This window comes from Protopterus annectens, chromosome 5.part0 (genome assembly GCF_019279795.1).
Source record: "Protopterus annectens isolate FY-2018-M chromosome 5.part0, PAN1.0, whole genome shotgun sequence".
Taxonomy (NCBI): Eukaryota; Metazoa; Chordata; order Ceratodontiformes; family Protopteridae; genus Protopterus; species Protopterus annectens.
Genome location: NC_056735.1, coordinates 289,951,222 through 289,973,510, shown reverse-complemented (window position 1 = coordinate 289,973,510; position 22,289 = coordinate 289,951,222). Strand labels below are relative to the sequence as shown.

The 22,289-nt window shown below is 39.2% G+C and overlaps 1 protein-coding gene across 1 annotated transcript in view; it reads left to right on the top strand.

Annotated features, from left to right (window-relative positions):
* RPS6KA3 (ribosomal protein S6 kinase A3) overlaps positions 1 to 22,289 on the top strand; it is a 1,945,113-nt gene that overhangs the window by 1,833,741 nt on the left and 89,083 nt on the right. Inside the window, exon 21 of the mRNA XM_044072275.1 lies at positions 20,918 to 21,058. Within this exon, the coding sequence (XP_043928210.1) occupies positions 20,918 to 21,058 (141 nt within the window). The remainder of the gene's footprint in view (positions 1 to 20,917; positions 21,059 to 22,289) is intronic.

Below are 22,289 nucleotides of genomic sequence, written 5' to 3'. Positions count from 1 at the left end.
GAAGTTATGTACTCACCATAACGTTCCATCTGAGTAGGTACTTAATTTGTCTGCAACCAACCCCCCCCTGCCATCCCCCGAACCTTTTCGGGATTTTTTTCTGGTCACCTGTAAGCCTCTTGACAGGAGATTAGATCTGATGTATTCCTCTCTCAAGGTTATTAGTTGGGTAATAACGCAAAAAAGTCGATCTGAGGTAATACAGCAGGCAGCAGGGGATTATGGGTAGGGGGAGGAGCTAGGAGCTCAGATTGTGTAGCTTGGAAAGCTGCCGGCTCGGATCCGAAGTCGGATCCGATACCCACAGGTTGCAAACAAATGAAGTACCTACTCAGATGGAACGTTATGGTGAGTACATAACTTCTTTTTTTATGATTCTCTAGATGTTTCTTCCAGTGCTATGCCCATTGGTACTGTATTGAGGAGGTTTGCCCAGTTGTGTTTTCTGACCCTCCCAAAATAAAGATGCTTATCTGCATATTCCAGTCCTTCCAGGTCACAGATGTTTCCTCATGTTCACAGTGAGAAGCCAGCGCTTTCAGTTCACCTCCTTTCCCTTTAGATTCTTCACTGTTTCCAGGGTTTTCATGCCCATATGTGATAAAGGAGAGTCACATTTACACATATCTGGCTAACTGCTTCCTACAGTCCTCCTCAGCTCTAGAGATGCATGAGGTAGTAGCAATAACTTTACCAAGCTGTAACTCACTGTGAACATCTAAAAGTACACTCTGGAGCCAGAGACAAGGAAGGTTTTCCATTTTTTTTTTTTTTTTGGGGGGGGGGGTTCTGCTGAACGATATAAAGGCACTTTTCTTCCTTCCCAACGAGAAAGAACTGATGGTGAAATCCTTTTTTTTTCCAGTCTAACACAAGCAAGTGGCCTGCAAGCTGGATAGATAGTATAGGCTGTTCATCACATATCAGTGTCCCATTTAATGGTCCCTTGAGCTGGTAGGCTCAAAAAGAGTTCATTGGTATCTGAAGTGTCTGGCTTCAGGATTCCTGTCCTTTTGTTCATAAGGAGAGTTCCTGTGTTTGAGTGGCCCAAATGTACTCCAGTGATAGGTGCCAGATGTTGCTTTTCACTCTGGGCCAGACTGCTAGATTGGATACCTCAGACTTAGCAACAGGAGCTTCCATAACCCACCTCAGACTTAGACATGTCTGCAACAGAAATGTAGAGCAAACACATAACTGTGAAGGAGATTGTGTCACTGTTGTTAACCCTCAGAGCTTTCCAAAGCAATCTCGAGGTTCAGCCTAGACAGCTTGATGGTGGTTCTGGGCAGCATCATGGCAATATTGTACATCAGCTGTGTGTGTGTGTGTGTGTGTGTGTGTGTGTGTGTGTGTGTGTGTGTGTGTGTGTGTGTGTGTGTGTGTGTTCAAACTAGCTCGGCAGATGTATGATTCTGGTATGGGAAGTAGTTATTCTGACCGGTTTACGTCTGCAGACCTTTTACATGGACATGGATGCCTTCAGCACAGTATGGAAAAGGGGATCTGTTTTGTGTTACTTCCACCTCTCTTCATTGCAAGGCTTCTAGAGAAGGCAGCGTTTGATGGAGTGAGATGTATTCTGATGATGTCCTTTCTGCCCTAGGCAAGCCAAGTTTACCATGCTAATCCAGACAGCCTGATGGAAGCCTCTCTTCATACCTTAGAGCAGCACAGTGCTAACCCAGCAGAAAGGTATCATAATGCACCCAAACCTGGAAACCTTGAGGCTAACAACATCAGTAATTTCAGCTCGATTCCCTGTAAGGGCAAACTCCTGGATGAGGTTGTGTATATCTTACTAGAGGTCAGGAAACCAAGTGTAAGAAACCCATGCCTAGATAGCTAGAAGAGACTGTCAGAATGTTGCACCATTAAGAATTTCACACCCAAGTGCACTGCCTAAAGGAAAAGGTCTCACAATGTCTGGAAGAGCTGCTAGCCTCCTAATCCATTTTCCTGTAGACATTGACCTAATATTGGTACATTAATGATTTGACAATTAGCCTGATTCGTGGAGTAGGGAATGCATATGCTTCCCAACTATTCCAGGATGCAGTAGTATTTATGACTGGGAAGTGTGTTATTGACTAAAGCCAACCTGAACCCTCTCGCAGTGGCATCAAAAGAAATCATTGCAGGGTATGAAATAATGTTTTTGTCCTAATTATTAAATTTTGTCCTCAGCTCTGTAAAGTATTTGACTTTCTTGGTGTTTGTAAATCCAGTTTCACAGAAGCATTCTTAAATGTGTTTTAGAATGCCTGGAGGATTGGTACCCAGCAGGCTTCTTAGGAGCAGGAGGCTGGATGTGTGCTAAGAATGCATCCTACTGAACTTCCAAAATTTGATGGAATTGCAATGTTTAGGGGCATTTGAATCAAGTAAATCAAAATAATGAAATCACAACCAAAAGGAATTTACCTGCCATTGTCAGCTTGTAAAGTCTGTAAAACAACATGATTAACATGTATTACATTGCACCAGAGAATGTACATTTATATAAAAATGGCTACTGTTAGAATAAGCAAACTGTTTATGCACACTGTAATTCTTAGAGTAACACAATACATTCAGAATCTTATGGAACAGTGCTATATAAAATAAAATAGACTTATCTGAAAATAAACATAGTGTGTCTGTAGCTAATGAGGGATACTTGGATGTTGCACCAGAGTTCCACATTGGCCAAAGTAAGATCTCTCTCTCTCATTCTGTATGAATCAGAGATACACACACACACACACACACACACACACACACACACACACACACACACACACACACACACACACACAGTAACTTAAAGCATTCCTGCAGGGGAGGATGCCAGGTCTGTCCAAAATTCTCTCCAGCTGTCTCCTTTTCCTAGATCTATTTTGTACAGCCACCTTCTCCTGTAAGAAACCTACCCCCATATTCCCATAGGACCCAAGTGTTTTCTGCTTCAGCAATATACTGTGATCTTTCTATTGCAAAGTTATGTAAATTCTAGTGACAAAAGTCAGTAGATTCCCACCTCATCTGTGTGGGTAAAGCATTCCAGTGCCCCAGCAGGAGTAACCATAAGAGCTAAAGTAAGTAAGAGTTTGAGAACGCTTTATATTCCCATTTGTCATGGTCTTTTATTTATTTATTTATTTTATTTATTTATATTTGTTGACCGAGAGTGTCCGACTGGACGTAGGTCCATTTTCAGTGGAGGCCCGGGGAGAAAAGCTCCACAGTTAAAATAAACAGGCAGTAGTTGCATTGGATTACATATCGATTAACAATTTACATAGCAATTACTTACAACATATTTACAGATGAAGAACATAGTACATCAGTAGACAACTAGAATCTTTATCTGTGAAGTACATAACAGACATTAACAAATGTTACAAGAAGAAGTTCCTGCTGATAATAAGTACTGGCTTATGAGCATCTGAGCTTGCTATAATCAAGGTAGTTAGTGGAGTGGAAAGAAAGGTAGTGGTTGGATGGGGAGGGTGATATTTGAGTGGGAGTTGCAAGGGCATAGCCAGCATGTTTTTAGGTGCGCTTTTAATAAAGTTTTGAAGAGGGTGCATGATGGTACGGAGGTAATTGTGGGTGGAAGGGAGTTCCATAATTTGGCTGTGGTGCAAGAGAAAAGTGCTTCACCAGCAGAGTTATTGGCTTTAGTGATCTGCAAGTGATTTTTGTTGCTGGATCTTAGAGGTCTGGTGGTGCAGTAGGGTTGGAGTAGATTCTGGAGGGTTGGGACATTTAGTGGATGATTTACTAGTTTGTGGGCAAGTGAGAGTTGATACCATTGAAGGAGGTGAGGGAGTTCAAGCCAGCCCAGTTCAGCAAGTGAGAGACAGTGGTGACTATGGTAGGATGCCCCTGTGGCGAATTTGGCGATTTTGTTGTAGCAGGTCTCTAGCTTGTTTAAATCGCATTGCCTTAGGTTGGTATATATTGGACAGGCGTAAAGTAGGGTGGAGATAAGGTGGGAATTTTGCTATTGAAATCTTTGCTGCTTTGGTGAGAAGTTGCTTATTTCTGTATAGCGCTCCTAGTTTATTGTAGACTTTTTTTATGGTCAAGGATATGTGAATGTCAAATTTTAGTTTATTGTCTATTTCCACTCCTAGCAATTTGGTGTGTTCAGTTGGGTATATAGTGGTGTTGTCTTTTGCTGTGATGTTAAAGTGAGAGTTGTTTTGAGTATGTTTGGTGGATTGGAAGATGATTAGTTTAGTTTTGTTTGGGTTGAGTATTAATTGGGCATCGGATAACCAAGTTTCAACAAAGGAAAATGCTTCCTGTGTGACTTTTTGCAGTTTGGGTAGGGACTGGGCTGAGCAGATGATGGTTGAGTCATCTGCGTATTGTATGAGTGTGCCATGTTTGGTGGCAGAGGCTAGATTATTGGTGAAAACAGAGAAGAGTAGGGGTCCAAGGATGGATCCTTGGGGAACCCCTATGGAGACAGGTAGTTGGGGAGATATGTCATTCTGCCATACAACGGATTGTTGGCGGTCAGACAGGTAACTCTGAAACCAGTTGGTGACCAATTGTGAGAAGGATAGGTTATTGAGGACAGAGATAAGTTGTTTGTGTGGGACCATGTCAAATGCTTTAGATAGGTCTAGGAAAGTAGCAGAGGAGAGATAGCCATTGTTTTTATGCTGAAGGATAGTGTTAGTAAAGGAGAGTAAGGCAGTGGTGGTGCTATGGTTTGGTCGGAAACCATGCTGCATATTGGAAAGGAGGTTGTTAGTAAGGAGGTAGTCTGAGACCTGAGAGTGTATGCATCTCTCTAGTATTTTGGAGAGTGGAGAGAGAATAGCTATGGGGCGGTAATTGGTTAGTTCTGTGGAGGGTCCACCTTTGTGGAGGGGAATTATATGTGATACTTTCCACAGTGTGGGAACGTAACTTTCTGACAGAGATCGGTTAATCAAGATGGATACTGGGTAGGCCAGAGCATCAGCTGCGATTTGTAGGTATTCACTTGGGAGGTTGTCTGCTGCTAATCTGGTGGGCTTAAGTTTAGTTAAGAGTTTTTTTTATGTTGGAGGTAGGTACAGGAGAAAAAGAGAAGGCAGTGGGGAGATTACTAGTTGAAGGTGTGGGTTGGAGGGGAGGGGGATTGTGTTGTTTAGCTAGTGATACTATGGTTTGTGTGAAGTGTATTTTGAATGAGGTAGCAATATTTTCTGAGGAGTGATCTGATCCTGCAAAGACCATCTCCAAATGGGATTTCCAGTTTGGGTGAAAAAGGACATGATTTTATCATTGTGTATGTTTTAACTGGGGGGGGCATCCATTCTCTGAGGAGATGTCTTCCCTTTTTGAGGATGGTTTCCCCTTTTTCTGTTTATAGAAGGGCCTGAAAGACAGTGAGGGTTACTCTGATTATACAAAGCATGAAGAGACCCCTAAGCCAAGGATGTCGATTCCTGAGAAATGGCCTGGGAGAGAGGAGGGATGGGTAGGGAATAGCTCATTGCCTGAGGCCCAGGCAACTGCAGAGGCTGGGTGAGTACTCTTAAGTTTGGCTACTGCCTTGCTGCCAGGGACTGAAAACTGGATTCTTGCATTTCATGCTCCAACTCTGGATGCAGTCTAAAGTAGTGGGTGCACCGTCTGCCCATTCTGAAATGACAAAGCATATTATAAACATAGTTGTCCATGATAAGGCATCTGGTTTGAACTACACAAGAGTGATTTCAGCTCAGTGAAGCATGCCTTAATCCAGAGGCACGATGGCCTGCAACTGGGCTTCACCAGAGGCCTCAGATCCCTGAGATACAAGGGCCAGGGGCTGCAAAAGTACCTCGGGAGCCTGTGTCCTATAGCTACCATCACATCCCTGGCTTTTTATTACTCAAGTGAGACATCTGAAGTCAGGGATAAACTTGAAGATAATCATGGCCATACACTTCAAGGCCTAGACTCTCTTATGATGTAAATAATATTGCTGGGAATGCTCCCTTTCCTAAGCATTTTTTATGTAAACCTTTAGCAGACTCTACAACTTTCAGTATATTGATGTGTACCTAAAGAAAAAGTATAAAAACTGTAGTAGTCTTTGTGTGGGGCTTGTCTACTGCAGCAGCATCTGCCTTCATTTTTCTTAGGGGGTGGATATGCCCTAAAATATCTTATCAGGTATGCAACTATATTAAGTGATAGAAAATCATCAATACCAAATCACAATTATTGATAAGAAAAAAAATCCCCAATGTGGTGCTATAGTTCCACACTACAGATACATAAAATTGGTATGTAGGCTGAAAACTGTGACTAGAAAGATCAAACATGGTATGGATGGATGTCAGTTGTTATACAGTAGAGTGTCAATTATCCAAACTAATTGAGACCTAGGGTAGTTCTGGTAGTCAAACATATAACTGAACCGGATAAAAAAAACCTTCAAAATCATGTTTTTTCTGCATACAGGGAATACAGTTTTCAAGAATTCAGCGATTCCATTGGACAAGAAGGAATATTTTTCACACACAAGCGGGTTACAAACTCAAAAAACACGCACAAGTGAATATGTATAATGTTCACATATTCAGACTTTATGATTTTTCCTGTCCAAAAACTTTGGAAGGCTGAGTTCAGATAATTGACATTTTAGATTATCGACTCTGTACAGTACAGGGAAAATTGTGATGTCGATAATGGGTGTACATCTTACTGACCTGGAGTGATGAGGACACTGCAGTCTAGGAGTTGGGTTAGACATGGGTCCTCTGTGGCTGAAGCCCCAGTAGTAAGAACTGCTGCAGCAGTGATCTAAACAAAGACCAAATGCTGTTACACTCTTAGCCTCTGAAGGGGCAATGACAGGCAGGGTAGCAGGAGATGCTGAGGCCCTTGCAAGCGATGGTGTTATTAAGGCCTGTTGCTCACTGCCTGCAGGATTTCTTGGTACTCACATTTTAGGCTTAACCATCTTTGTATGGTCCCTCACATTACTCGTGTTACCTGAGGTGCTGCTAGTAATGCCATTGTGGTGGTGTGAGAGGAATATCACCTGGTCTAAGGCAAAAAGTTTTTTTTTTGTTTTTTTTATGGTCACATAAAGCACATGTTGTCTTTTACGTAAGCAATAAATTATTCTAAAGGTGATACGCTCCCCCATAACAGTAAGTACATTTGGGTGTAGACTTTATTTACAGTAACAGTAGATAACCTTTGTAGTCATATTCCTTATTCCAGAGATTTATTGGAAGGCTGAACATCTGATTTCAGGGTCAACCTACAGAGTTTTTTCAGAGATATCTGCAAGTGTAGCTGCTTCTAAACTGGTGACATTTGACCAATATTTGGTATAAAGAACAAACTTCATGCTCCATATTTTCAGTTATTTTTTAATGGAAAGGGGCACCCTAGTATGCACTATCACCATCCATATTAGAATCCATTGAACTCTGTCTGATAGTTCTGCAAGGGATTGCACACTAGTCTGTTGTACAATGTCATGGGAAAAATACACAGGCAATACTAAAGCCTATTTCTTAATATTTGATGGTCACTATTAGGTTAATTGTCCCTCCAGTGTCTTTCCTTTTATGTGAGTTTAAATAATTCCCGTTTTCTTGGAAATTGATGGGTAGGAACTTGTACCTCAGTGATGATTTACTCAATTATCTACTGTTACTGTAAGCTGCACAAGCGACTGTACTATGTTCATCATAAGAAGAATTATGAATTTAGACAACTTTGAGGAATGTATTAGGGATAGAAGCCATCATGGTAGAAGACTGCTGTAACATCAAATCTAATATAATTGAACCAGACAGCAGCTGAATATTACAGGTCAAACTATGCTTGCCTGCTAGATCTAAAATCATGTAGTTACGACAGGCAACAGCTATCCCTGTATTGCTCCCCTGGAAGAGAATATCATCCATCAAAACAAATGAAAGCTATCTGGGAATCCTGATGAAGTCATTAGTAAATTGGGGATTAGGAAGTCCAACAGACAGCGGAATGATGATAAAAAATGATGCCAGGACTGAGCTTGGAGAAGGAGAGAACCATATTCTTTGAATTATAAATATTGAAACGACAGCACCAAGTTTAAAGCAAACAATCCAGGGGTCACATATGTAATGGCTGCAATTTATGATGGTGAGGGTGGTTACTTTAAACCACTGAAGAGCTAAAAGACATATGCCCGAATAGGGCTTTTTTCAAAAATGTTTTTACAGTAATGTAACCCCACACACACACACACACACACACACACACACTCACTCTAATGTATTTTAACCACGGAGTTACACAGCTACAGAAAAAGAAGAAATACTTGGTTTTGGTGAAAAAATATGAATTCTTTATATGCTGTTGTGCTACAACATAATTAGAATGTACCATTTTTTCCCTGCTAGCTCCCACAAGGAGCTACTGTTGCAATATAATTTTTGCCTACTAGATGGCACCCTTTTCCTAGTTCTACTCTCCTTGAACGTCTATCCTACTGTCTTAAAACATAACTCTTGGGCATCTAGTTTTCCTATTACTTGTTTTTTCTGCAGTCCCACTCTATCCTTTCATTTTCACTGTAAATCACTCAACTACCCTGCCTACTATCACTACTATTAAGTTCCTTATCTATCTCCACCTAAACTTACCTTAGCAGTCAGCTCTCCACTGATTGTTCTCATAGGTCTTCTTTCTTCAGCTGGCTCTACCTGCTCCATTCGCCCTGCAGGCTCACTGTGCTCCCTTAACCTGCCCCCAATTCCCACCCACCCCACTACTCTTACACTTATTCTAGCCACAAGTCCGCTCCCCTTCCACGCAACCAATCCAGTCACATCTCCTCATTATCCCCTCCCCTTCACATCCACCAATACTTAATCACTCCCCTCCCCCATTCCAGCCCATAAGGCCCTTTATTCATTTCTGTACCCCACCCTGTTACTTTCTCAGTCCCCTATCATCCAACTACTTCCTTACACATACCTTCCAACTACTCACTTATTTCTAAATCACACCATATCCCCTCCACTGTCTCAAATCCTTCTCATCCCCTCCCTCACCACACTACTTCTAATTCCTCTATACCATACTACCTCTTATTCCTCTTACAGTCTTCCCCCTTCTTTCCCTATCCTTCACCATCACCTCCAACACCCATCCTCACCCCACCAGATCTCACTTTCACACTATATACTCCTCTCTAGTTCAACCAAACCCACTTCACTGCTTCAAACTAAGACTTTTCCCTCCCCAATAAAACATCACATACCTAAAGCAATATTGCACCTCCCTCAAAACTCAAGGAGTAAACCCAAACCCCTGCTCCCATTCAACTGCCTGTGCTTAGCAGGAGACATACACCCCAACCGAGGACCTACTACCAGCAACAATCCAACTCCCCCTATCGCAACCAATATTACCAACCCTAAATATCTCTCCTGACCATCAATGCCCAAAGTCTAAAAAGCAAAGTAGCCCACTTCCACGCCTGGCCATATCATACCCTACCTGACATAGTAGTTCTCTGTGAGACATGGCTAAAACCCAATATTTCTGACTCAGAATGCCTTCCACCTGGATTTCAAGCTATCAGATATGACCACCTAAATAGGAAAGGGGGAGGAGTAGCCTTAATGTACTCTAGCCTACGATCCATCACTCCCTACCAAAACCCTATTCCTCAGTTCAACAACGCCGAGCTAGTCTTAGGAATACTCAAAATAAATAACTATAAAAGCATTTATGTTATAGCCCTCTATATCCCCCCTGGAAACAATACATCTACACTTGAAGAAATTCTACTGTGGGCCTCAACCAATATTAAGCTTGAGACATGCATCCTAGGAGATGTAAGCATTGACTGGAACAAAATTAATACCAATAATCCCACCATCTCAATCAGTCTATTTAATTTCAGTCAACTTACAAATACCATTACCAGACCCAATAACCCCCCCCCCCAGGCTCCATACTTGACTAGATCCTAGTCTCTCACCCAGATAAAATCTCCCACAGTGGCACCTTACCACACTCCATTAGTGACCACTTGCCAGCCTTCATCCATAGAGCAAACACCCTCCACTCCTCACCTACACCAATATATCCTTACACGAAACCTCACAAACTTTAACCCCACAACTTTCTCCAATTCTCTCAAACTAATAAACTGGGACAATCTAAAAACTCTTCCTCTAGACCGCACCATTGAATTCTTCAACTCATCTTTCTTAGATACCCTTAACTCTCAAGCCACTCCTAGAACAAAACGTATAAAAAACAATTCCGCCCCATGGCTTACTAAAGATACCAAATCACTTGTGCAACAAAGGGACAAAACCTGGAAACTTTACCATCTCAGTAAGCACCCTGACACCCTTCATAAATATAAACAAGTCCGTAACCTAGCCAGAAAACATATTATACAGGATAAAAAGTCATACTATACCAAACTCCAGTCTAATCATTCCAAAAACCCCAAACGATTCTGGAAGTCCATCAGCTCTCTTCTCAACCCAGGTACCAAAAACAATCCTTGCCCTGACACTAGTAAGTCTGACCCAGAAATAGCTAGTCTATATATCTCCAACTCCATAGCAGAACTCACCAAGACCTTCCCAAACAACAACTCCTCCCCCATACTCAAACCACCTCCCCAACCACCCATCCCTAACTCTTCTCCAATCTTCCATCTCAAACCCATTTTCACCTCATATATAAAAAAAATGTCTCTCTAAGCTTAAGCCATGCTCCAATGCCCCTGATAACATCCCCTCACTCTTTCTAAGACTTGCAGCAGACAGCATCACCATCCCTATTAGCATTTTTATTAACATATCCATACAGGAATCATATGTCCCCAAACTGTAGCATGCAGCCTTTATCCTACCCCTCCACAAAGGAGGCAAAATAATAACATCTCCAACTTCTTACCCATAACCATTCTCTCACCTATTTCAAAAATACTCAAGAAATGCATCCACCTCCAGCTCATGCCTTTCCTTACAAATAACCAACTCCTCACCCCCAACACAACACGGATTCCGTCCTGGGCATAGCACAATAACTGCTCTTCTCTCTTTCCTAGACATAGTAAACCACGCCCATGACTTTGGAGAACTTGTATCCACAGTCCTCCTTGACCTCTCCAAGGCTTTTGATATTGTCTCCCATTCCCACCTCCTAAACCACCTTTCTAATCTTAATCTCTCACACAACACCCTTACCTGGTTCAGCAGCTACCTCTCTGACCGATCTCACACCGTGAAATGGAAAACTGGCACCTCAGCCTTCCTTCCAACCCCAACCAGAGTACCCCAGGGAGCCATACATTCCTAACACTACGATAGTTCAATAGTCAGATGACTCAACTTTAGTTTGCTCTGTTTCTAACCACCCTAAGCTCCAAACAAAAACCCAAATTGCTTTTTTACTACTGAGAACTGGATGCTTCAAAAGTCACCTCTCTCTAAACGCCAACAAATCTAAAATTCTACTATTCTCTCCCTCTAAATCTCACCATTTTGACAAAACCTCTTTCAATATTATCAGCCATGCCAACTCCACTATAGAAGTTGTTCCTTTTGCTAAACATCTTGGGGTCACTATTGATGAACACCTAAAATTCCATACCGATATTCGGCTAAATATTAAGAAAACACATCAGAAACTTGGCATGCTGTACAGAAACTCCCACTTTCTCTCGCCTTCAACAAGACAGACCCTCACCCTACCTACTTACTACCATCTCTGATGTATGGTGCTCCCCTACTAACCAACCTATCTTCCTCTGTCTCTTCTAAACTGGAGACCTGTTATAACAAAATCTCAAAGTTTGCCGCCAAGTCCGATTACTTTACCCACCACTGCATACCTCTCCACCTGCTGCAATGTCTAGAACTTCCCAACTACCTGGACTACCTCCAACTCACCACAGCCCACAAGCTTATTTTTAGACCTACTAAATGCCCTGCACTAACAAACATCTTACCTCTATACACCCCTCACAGAACTCTTAAGATCCTCCCACCAAAAATCTAATTTCTGTACACATACCAAATCGTCCCCCAAGTCAGCTTCTCCTATCCTTTTCCTTAGCCGAAAAGTGGAACTCTACCTCTTTCTCTAAGAACTTCTGAAAACTTTGAACACTTCAAAACCCAGCTCCATTTCTACCTCTCAGATAATTGGAAATGCAATTGCACTCTACCTACCTAATCCTGTCTAATACATAAATACATCCATTCACATAAAGTTCCTTCATCCTTACCCTATTGGGGATTAATCTTATTTACTGTTTTCTTACAAATGTTACTTTTATACCATTCTCAGATGATTTAAAAACTCAGTACAATGGTGACTCTGTACTACTGTTTTCTAATGTATAAACATGTAAAATATGCATTGTATATTATGTTGCTATTTTACTTTGCTTATGTTGTACTATATATTTGCTTAACTATTACTATTTTTACTATGTATTATAGAGTTTTTCTTCCCGGGCTTCCACTGAAAACGGGCTCCTTGACCCAGTGGACCTCCCTGGTCATCAAACTGGAAATAAATAGATAAATAAATAAATAACTGCTGCAGTTGCATTCTTTACTTGATGGAAAGCGCTAGAGCTAACTGAGGAGTACTGCTTAAGGCAGGGTATTAGCAATTCTTGTATGGCAGGTGATGTGCAACCCACTAACCATTTCAAAAGATTCTGTTTAGAAGACCTTTTCCTTATTTTAACCAGGCAAAATTGTGGCACTTTTGTTGACATCCTTGGTCCTGGCAATGTAATATTTAAAGCTGCCAGTGAGTATTAAGTAGGTGCTGCATTTGTTCTTTGTTTTGTGAAATGTTTACAAGTCAGATGCTTTGATTAAGACTCACTTCTGATGCTACTTTTGGTGTAAAGAAGAGGTCAGTCCTCCGACTGACTGACTTGATCATTGTAGAAGATGGCACAGAGTTCCTTGCATGTGGATGGCTGAAACTTGGAAACCCTTCTGACTACTGTAATTGCTACAAAACATTTTTCAGGATATATGAATTTAGAGGTATAAAATTGCTGAGTTCAGAAGGTGAAAATGAGACAACAGCAGCTGTTGCAGCACAAAATTCAAATGGTAAAGAAGTGGAGTGGAGCATACCTGTCAACCTGGAAACATCAAAAGTCTGGACAAAGTTCCATCAAAAATACGTACAACTGGTCAAAAATTGGGATGCTGATTAACATATAATTTGCATGCATAATTGTGTAACTCTCCCCACTCCTGTGGAGTTGTGGAATACTGGCATGAAGAACAAAGTCACTAAAAATAAATAATGGCAGACATTTGAATTTCAGACTTCATATCCCTCAGAAAATGCCTAATGCAACACCTGTTATTCTAACAACTGAGTTATGCAGCCTTAAGCCTTATGCCTCCAGTTCTCTTCCATTTTCACAAGGAACTTCTAATACTGGCACTGATATAGTTCCTTCTTCTTTATCTACAATCAGCACAATGGGTAACATGGAACTGATACCTAACAGTTTTGTTTTTAAACCCACCGAAGATGCAAGTCCTGCTAGTGATACCCCCCCTCCAAACCAACAGGCAGCCAAAGCTTTCCTTTTAGCAGGTGCCAAACCTAAGGATACAGCCCCTGCTACTAACTGTTTTTTACCATTTCCAGTCAAGCAACAACTTGGATGGAGAGGCCGATCAAACAGCAGGGGGCCCAGAAAAAGAAAGGGATCCGAAGAAAAATATGCAAACACAAGAAAACAAAGAAATTGAACTCTTTAGTGTATAATGTTTCTGATTATGTTTTATCTGATGCCGATATTTCTTTATTAGATAAAGGTCTTAATTTCATCCCTTCTCAAACCAGTATTTTGAATGAGGTTTTAATTGATTTGAGATTGTTTTGTCGAAATGTTTCTTTGAAAATTTTATTTAAAAACAAGAATGCCTTAGATACTCAAACCTTAAAAATTTTTTTTAGAATTAAAAGTAGTTTTATACCCTTTATGCCACATAATGTGGAAAGCTTTTTGAAGATGTGTGAAAATGACTTTTATGAATGGTTTGCTTTGAATAAGAAAAGATGCAGCTTTTTTAATGTTACCAAAGCTGAACAAGAGTCCATTCATGCTTTAAAAAGCAATGTCCACATTATCATTAAGCCAGCTGATAAGGGCGGGGCCGTGGTCATTATGAACTCTTCAGACTATGACCATAACATGCATAGTCTTCTAACAGATGACACAGTTTATGAATTGGTCTCGGAGAGAGTTTAGAGAATTATTAAAATGGTACAAACTGACTTATATGACCTTTTGATGTGTGGTCAGATAAGTTGTGAACTCTATGAATATTTTTTCATAGAGTTCCCTACAATCCCCATAATTAAAGGTCTACCTAAGATACACAAAGGTATTAATCCTGTACCAATGAGACCCATAGTTTCCAGCTAACGTTGGATAACCTCCACCATCTCTTCATTTGTTGAAAGCTTACTTAGACCTTTAGTAGATAATGTCCCTCATATTCTTAGGGACTCATACCAATTGGTTGAGTTTTTCAGTGAATTTGTATTAGATAAGAAGGATAAAGATTTACTTTTAGTCACTATGGATGTCAAAAATCTTTTTACTTGCATTCCTAATGACATAGGGCTTCAAGCTATCAGAGAGATCCTAGTTGCTCAGTCTGACTATAGTAATAATAGACAAATTCTTATTAATTGTTTACTAGAATTAATACTCAACATTAATGTTTTTTTGTATAATGATCACCTTTATCTGCAAAAATGGGGGGTTGCCATGGGCACCCCCTGTGCTAACAGTTACGCTAACCTTGTAGTTTTTCACTGGGAGCGCAACTGTTTGTTCCAACAAGCAGAATTTAGCAGAATCAGGATGTATAAGAGATTTGTGGATGACGTTCTTTTCATATGGGAAGGCACACAATTGGAGTGTGCTAACTTTATTAAAGAACTAAACTCTACAACGTCTTTTCTAAGGTTTACAGCAGAGACATCTTGTCATCAGATAAATTATTTAGATTTAACATTGGACCTTGTGGGGAATAAAATAGTCACTTCATTGTACAGGAAACCTACCTGGAGGAACACGCTACTCCGTTATGAGAGTATGCACCCCAGATTTACTTTCAAGGGCATTATATTAAGCCAAATGTATAGGATATATAAAATATGCAGTAACAAAACTAATTTACAGTTAGAACTCAATAATTTGGAAGCTCTGCTTAGAGAAAGAGGTTACCCCTCTAAATTAATTACAGAATGTAGGCAGGAAATTATAGGAAAAGGAATGTTACTCACAACCTGGATGACTACACTAGGAGCATCTCAAAACCCTATATAAGAAACAAAGATAAGTTCACTGATAAGTTGAGTTATGTCACTAAATACACCAGTGATATCATTAGTCTCAACAAAATCATTAGCAGGAATTGGAATGTTTTAATTGCTGATGCCTTCACTAAAAAAATAGTGGGTGATTATCCCAGATTTAGTTACAAGACATGTAACAATTTAAAGCAGTTACTTTGTCTAGAAAAGATTTCTTCTAACAATTATGTAACGGAAGAACTACAGGGCACATTTCCATGTGGACACTGCCATATGTGTCCCTTTATTTCCAAGGTTATCAGCTTTCAACATCCTGAAGGGTTTTTTACTTTTAGACCCAAGTTCCATAGTGACTGTAACAGTGTCAATTTAATCTATTTAGCTACTTGTGATAAATGTGAATTGTTTTATGTTGGTCTTACCAAGAGGAGACTTTGTGATAGAATTTATAATCACTGTTATGACATTAAGAAAGGTCATGAGTGCAATGCCTTAGCTAAGCACATTAATGAACATAAAACTCATACATTTAGTTTCAAGGTCTTGGAACTAGTGGCTTTTAACCATAGAGAAGGTGACAACATCAATCAGCTAGCTATTAAAGAACTTAAATGGATTTTCACCCTGAAAGCTCACATTTATCCAGGCATCAATCAGTCTGCATCTATTAAACCCATTTTGAATAGTAGAAAGTTATAAATATAAAATAGATTGTCTTAGGATATAGGTCAACATAACATTAGTTGTGATTTTTAGCTCATGGGTACTGTCCCCTTCATTTGACCTGTTTGGTTGACATTCCTTCTCCCTGTAGCTCCTGGCTTATTGAGTACACGTTTTTTTGTGGCCTTGGATATGGCTTATATATGCCCTCTTTTGAATATTTTATATACCTATAAGGTGCCTTTGATGTTCAATATATATCACATATATTACTTTAATATCTGATAGAATATTCCTTACACTAGCCTAAATATAGAAGATTTGGTCTATATATACCTCTTTTGTTTGATTTTTCAATAATATATATTTTTTAATAATATTCTCATCAAGATTCTGGGAAATAATTCATATAACACATTATATGGTTTTTTTTCATGTCCTTTTACTTTTAAGTATCTTTTCAGATGATCACTATATGCTATCAGTTGCAATTTACATTTATTGGCCACAGTATTTGTGCTCCTGGCAGCAGTATAAGACATTTTTTTATACATTGTGTTTCACAATTATTAGTTTTCTTAATCTCGGTCTCGTGTTTTATTATGAGTTATATGTTTATTAATTTTATATATGAGGTATTAATAGTAACTAATATTTTATATAACATCTATGGCAGTCATACGATGTTTGTTTTTCTGCATTTGCTGCCTTTTATAGCGGACTCCCTTGGGAAGTTCGGCTTGTGGCATGTTTGATTCTGCAGTGTATTGTTGGAATGATTTTTGATTTGTTTTTGCTTTGATTGCATTTTGCGACGTTGTTCTTGGTGGTCTTCTTTGTAAATATTTTTAGGTAGGTACTGCAATAGTTGCTGTGAAGCACTGACTGGTTCATTTTGATTGATGAACTTCCTTTCACTTACGTCATCAGACTTTCATTCTCTTGACAAATGTTACTTCGTCTCCCTGGTAAGCGTGTCTGGCTACTGTTACCAGTTTCTTTAAATTACCATTCATCACCTGTTTGAATTTGAAAATTACATTCTTTCAGGCTGATGAAGAACTAAATAATCAGTTTCATGTAAGCGACTCCCCCTTTTTTGATTGGATTTATATTATTTTAACATATTTTAATATATCTTAGTATATTTTGATACATAATTACTACATTTTCCTAATAGGATCTTAGGTAGTATGAATACTGAAGTAGTTCAGTCGATGTTCCTTGAATGCAGGACTTTTAATAATTTAAATTAAAATAGGCACGATGTTTTTGCAATATATTCGTGATGCTTCCTATAAGTATTTTCTGTCTTTCATGGCTTGAGCTTTGTCTCACATTTTAAGCGTATTATATGTGTTTTAATTTTTGGATCGGTATACGATCTATGTTAGCGTAACTACGGAGATTCCTCATGATAGTTCTATGACAACATGGAATTTTTTATGCTAAAGGTTGTGTCATAATGACAGTATTTATTAAAATATTCAATGTTTTTGACATCAGTAGCAGTTTTTTAATGGCTGTGTATACACTGTTTCTTTAACAAATGAAATTCTAACATGATTAATGAATTAAATAAAGGCCATTATTGCTTAATTGTTATTTTGCCCGCCAAAATTTCTGATATATAAGAACTTTTGTTTTTACTGTTTAAATACACCTGAAGAAGCGTAGTTAAACTACGTGAAAGCGCTTGTGTTCTTTTATCTCAATAAAGAAGATTTACGCATATTGGTTCGTCTCCAGTGGTGACTCCTGTTTGGATCTCATACTACTACAACTATATCTGAGTTTACAGGAGCAGTATTTAAAATCTGTCCCTATTTTTGGGCCTTTATCCCGCCATTATTTTTGGCTTTGCCCAGATTTCTTGCTCCTAGAGATTGAGAGGTTAGCTTCCTTCTAATATTTTCTTCTAGGTGAAAAACATAATCAAGATGTAAATGTCACAAATATCTCGACCTGCTTTCTACTAATTTCCTTGTTTCATTTCTTCTAGTCCATCCATGTAGAACCCACATAATAATAACTCAAGCTCTTTCCTTAAACTGGCAGACTAGGATCCATTTAATCTGCAAAAACTATTGAGTCTGAACTGCACAGAAACCAGAATAAGTTGTATAGAGCAACGCATCCTACAAAGAAGCCACTTAAAATTCAGTGCCAAGAATTGCTTGAAACACATTAAAAATCTTTAACAGTTAAAAAAAAAAAATCTACAAAACAAAGTGAGAGTCACAAAGATGTCTCTTTTTTTTTTTTTTTTTTGAGGATTCATTTGCATTGTATGCATAATCGATCGTAATGAAATTATCAGAAAGAAAAGCTGAACTACCAAAAGTTAGTTTACATTTGTTGCATAGCTAAAATATCAAACACTGCCTACCAGCCAAAATACCACCACTTCTTTCATTGCAAAATACTTTTAAATAATACACGTCAACATGTCTGTCATATCCACAGGAAATTAAAAAAGTAGTGCAAGAAAGACAGCAACCTCCTTTCAAATTCCCCACATTAAACCATTTCCGTATTAAGTCCAGTCCAGAGCAGAGCCCACTGTGTAAAACAATCTATTCAGTATGTTGAATGCCTATGCACCCTTAGGGTTAGACCTCTGTACTAGTATCAAATGCTTGTTCTCCGAGTTAGCATCTAAAACAAAATGCCAGTCAACAGAGTAACTACACTTCCCCCTTTCTTTTGCACTATTAAGTGCGCCTACGTCTTGTCTACAGCCCTATTATATACCATTAAGGCATTAATGCAGAGACTTTTTGATCCAGACTCTTATTCAAACAGTGCAGGAAACAGCAGCTGATCTAATGCCCCATTTATGCTTGCACACAAATAGTTAACTTTACGTGTTTCCAGCAACATTTGTGTCATATTTAAGAATCCTTTTCTCGGAAAAGAAAAGAAGCATGCCATTCACAGACAGCTAATAACTGCTAAATCAAATGTGAAGCATAGATTTCAGAAAAATAAACATAACCAAACCGCACTGCCCTGAGCACTGCAGAACATGCTTAAGCAATGTAATTGTTGCCTGTAGTAGATTAAGAAATACTACACTAACATCATTATTGAGAGTGTCTGTGTTTTGCATGCAAGTCTGAAAGTGAATGAAACATGCTCTGTTCATTGTATTTAAGAGCCTAGCTGGGAAGAAAATATTAAAAATAATGCCAGCCGCAATGGACATATAACAGATGCTGTTATATACATACATCACTTATTTTTCACAGATCTGGTGTCTTGGTTTGCTAGACTTACCTGAGGTTAAACTTCCTCTCCAAATATGGTGTAATTACCCCTGGGTTTTATTCAGTTGGACATAATCTTCTGATAGACCCACTTCGTCCAATAGTTATCATGATGATCAACTTGGTGCAAATAGCAGAGAGATATTGGCTATAAAGCAGCTTTTCTCATGCTCGGCAAGAGAAATGTGGATCCTGTTTCAGCTTGCGGTCATATGGGAATGAGTGGCAGAGAGAGGCAAATACTGTAAGGCAGAGTTGAGAGAGATCCTTTTACTGATCAGTTTGTAGGTACCAGGCTAGAAAAGCAGCAGGGAGATGGAAAGAATGTAAAATGCTTCTGGTGGAAAGAAGGAGGCTGGATTTACAGGAGGTGTGAACTGAGTGATACTAGATGGATTGAATGAGAAAAAAAGGAAAAGGAAGGGGAGTGTCTCTGTATTTTTTATTTTACTTTATTTCATTTTTTTTTATTTTTGATGGTTATTATAACGCATGTATTTGTAGAATTTAAAAGGTACATCATAGGAGAAGGAGGGAGTTTGTAGCTCCAAGGCAATATACAGAGTGAATGGAAAATGTGCATAGAAAGAAATGGTCTGAGCTTTCCTTTTTTTTGCTGTAAAATATCTTGCCTTATACAGAGCTAAGTCTGCACTGCGGTTGAATTTGAGCAAAAATCCAAGGGTTAGAGGGAAGTGTTTGCTGAAGTCTCATGTTATCTGCCGATAAATAATAGAATATAGCTTGTATTACTAATTAATGCCTTAATTTCCTGAATACTAGAAAATGTTTCTTTTTTCAGATTTTTTTTAAACTAATTTAAATATTGTATTTCATTGGGTGCATGCATTTTGAATGGTAGCTGATTGGTTGTGTGTATTGTTTTGCGCAAAGCCTGGAGAGTATTTAAATGGTATGGAAACATTTTGTAGAAAGATTCTGAGGAAGTTCTGTGGTGAAAATATTAAAGAACAAAAGTGCTTAAAGAAGGTCACTGCCATGGTTTGTCCTTTGGAACTTGTTATTTCGTTTTGTAAGTGCTGATTAATATGCATTTAGAAGATCCTTTGACATCTTGCCTATCTGTTTTGGACAAGTTTTATTCTCTTGCATACTGCCTGATAGAGAAGCTTAGAGTGGATGTCAGCATGTAGTATATTTGCATGCAAGCCAGAGCAAAAAACGAAGAAGAAAACAAATATTGTGACAATGTAAATACATTTCTTAGTGTGTGTGTGAGTGAAAGTGTAAAACTAGCTTTAGGAAGGTTTTTAATTCAGTGGACTCTAGATGACCTACAAACCAACAAGAGAACTTTGACAAATTGTTGCATAAAAAGCAGTGATGCTGTGGCAAGCATTTTTTTATGGCTAAGGTAAGTTATACTGGGTCTCTGTTTGTACTGCTGTGCTTTCATGATACATGTACCGGAGGTAGCCCTTCAGAATTCTGTTGCAAGACATCTAGTGCTTTCATTGCCTAAGCATGAATACAAAAACTGATGAAGAATATCCCAAAAGATTGAAAATTGCCTTTGTTAGTGGTAATCCAATTTAGTATGTCTTTCTGTTAAAATTTGTTAAGTTGTACAGTTTGTAATGAATACACTACATGATTCTCCATGGTAAATTATAAAAACTGACATTTTTCACTGAAAACAGGACCTGGTATCAAAGATGCTGCATGTTGACCCTCACCAGAGATTGACAGCTGCTATGGTACTTCGACATCCTTGGATATTGCACCGGGACCAACTGCCACATCATCAGCTGAACAGACAGGATGCTCCTCACCTTGTTAAGGTAACAGTTTGAGAGATTATAATTGTGGATTCTTCAATATTTTTACATGTTTCGCTTTCTGTTTTCTTAATGTTACCTGTTTTTTGATAAATTGCTTACCATGTTAGCATGTATGCTGTGAGCTACTGATTTTGTTTATTTTGTGGAAAGCAGCCTGTAGTTGCAACTTCATAAGTTAAGCCATTTTTGCCACTGTAGTACTGTATATCAAAGCATTTTTGTTAAAAAAAAAAAAAAAAAAAAAAATAAAGCTTAATCCTATCTTCCTGTCCTGCTATATCTGTACATTGATTATGATACTCTGTTAACACAGACATCTTCTCCTTGGTTCTTTCCTGTCTTTCCTCTTACTAGCTTATTTTCTGTGCCCAGGAAGGTGAACCATGTATTCTTTCCACCCTGAGGCATGTTCCATATTGACAGAGACAGCCAAACTAGATGCCAAAGTCTCCAGATTGGCTTTAAATAAAAGGTCTACTTCTAAGTCACAATCCATCCATCCCTAAAACTGTGAATCCAGGGCACAGGATAAGCTCAAGAAAGTATACTCATACTGTACCTTATCGGTCAGGATGCTGAGCTACCAGGCATATATGCCGTTTTTCCACTACACCATCTTAGACGAGATGTTGCACTCTACTGAAGAGGTTACCTGATAGTGCCCTTATGAACATATGTAAGACCCTGGCTTCAGCTGCTTCTGTCATTGGTGATGGTTGTTAACCAGATAAGCTGAGTTGTATAGTACTCAGTGGTCGGGTCTGGATGGCAGGATCCGTTACAGTTGTGCACTTGAACTTCTGACTTCACCTCATCCAGTTTATTGGGGACATTCAGGTATCCTTCATAAAGCTGCCCTTTAAAGCACTTTTGTCATATAGACTGAGGAAAGGCAAAGCTCTAAAGTTATGGATAAGATAGGGCAAACTCGTATTGTTGCAGGTGAGAAGGTTCCACAACACTTCCCCAGGATGCACTGGAGTCAGCAGAGACCATCTGGGCTGCAGCTGTTTTTTCCCTGCTTCTTAGCAAGGATGCTGGCCCACAGGCCAAGGTTCTGTGCATTTCCACAGAGGCTGCTGAAAGTATTACTCCACTCACCCTTAGAGGGAGGTGGTCAGAGGGAGATGCTTCTTTCACACCTGTCTAGTTTGCCATCACTGCTGAAGGATAGATAAAGAATGTGCTAGTCAAAAGCTGGCTCCTCCCAGCCCCTCACCTTTCTCAGATA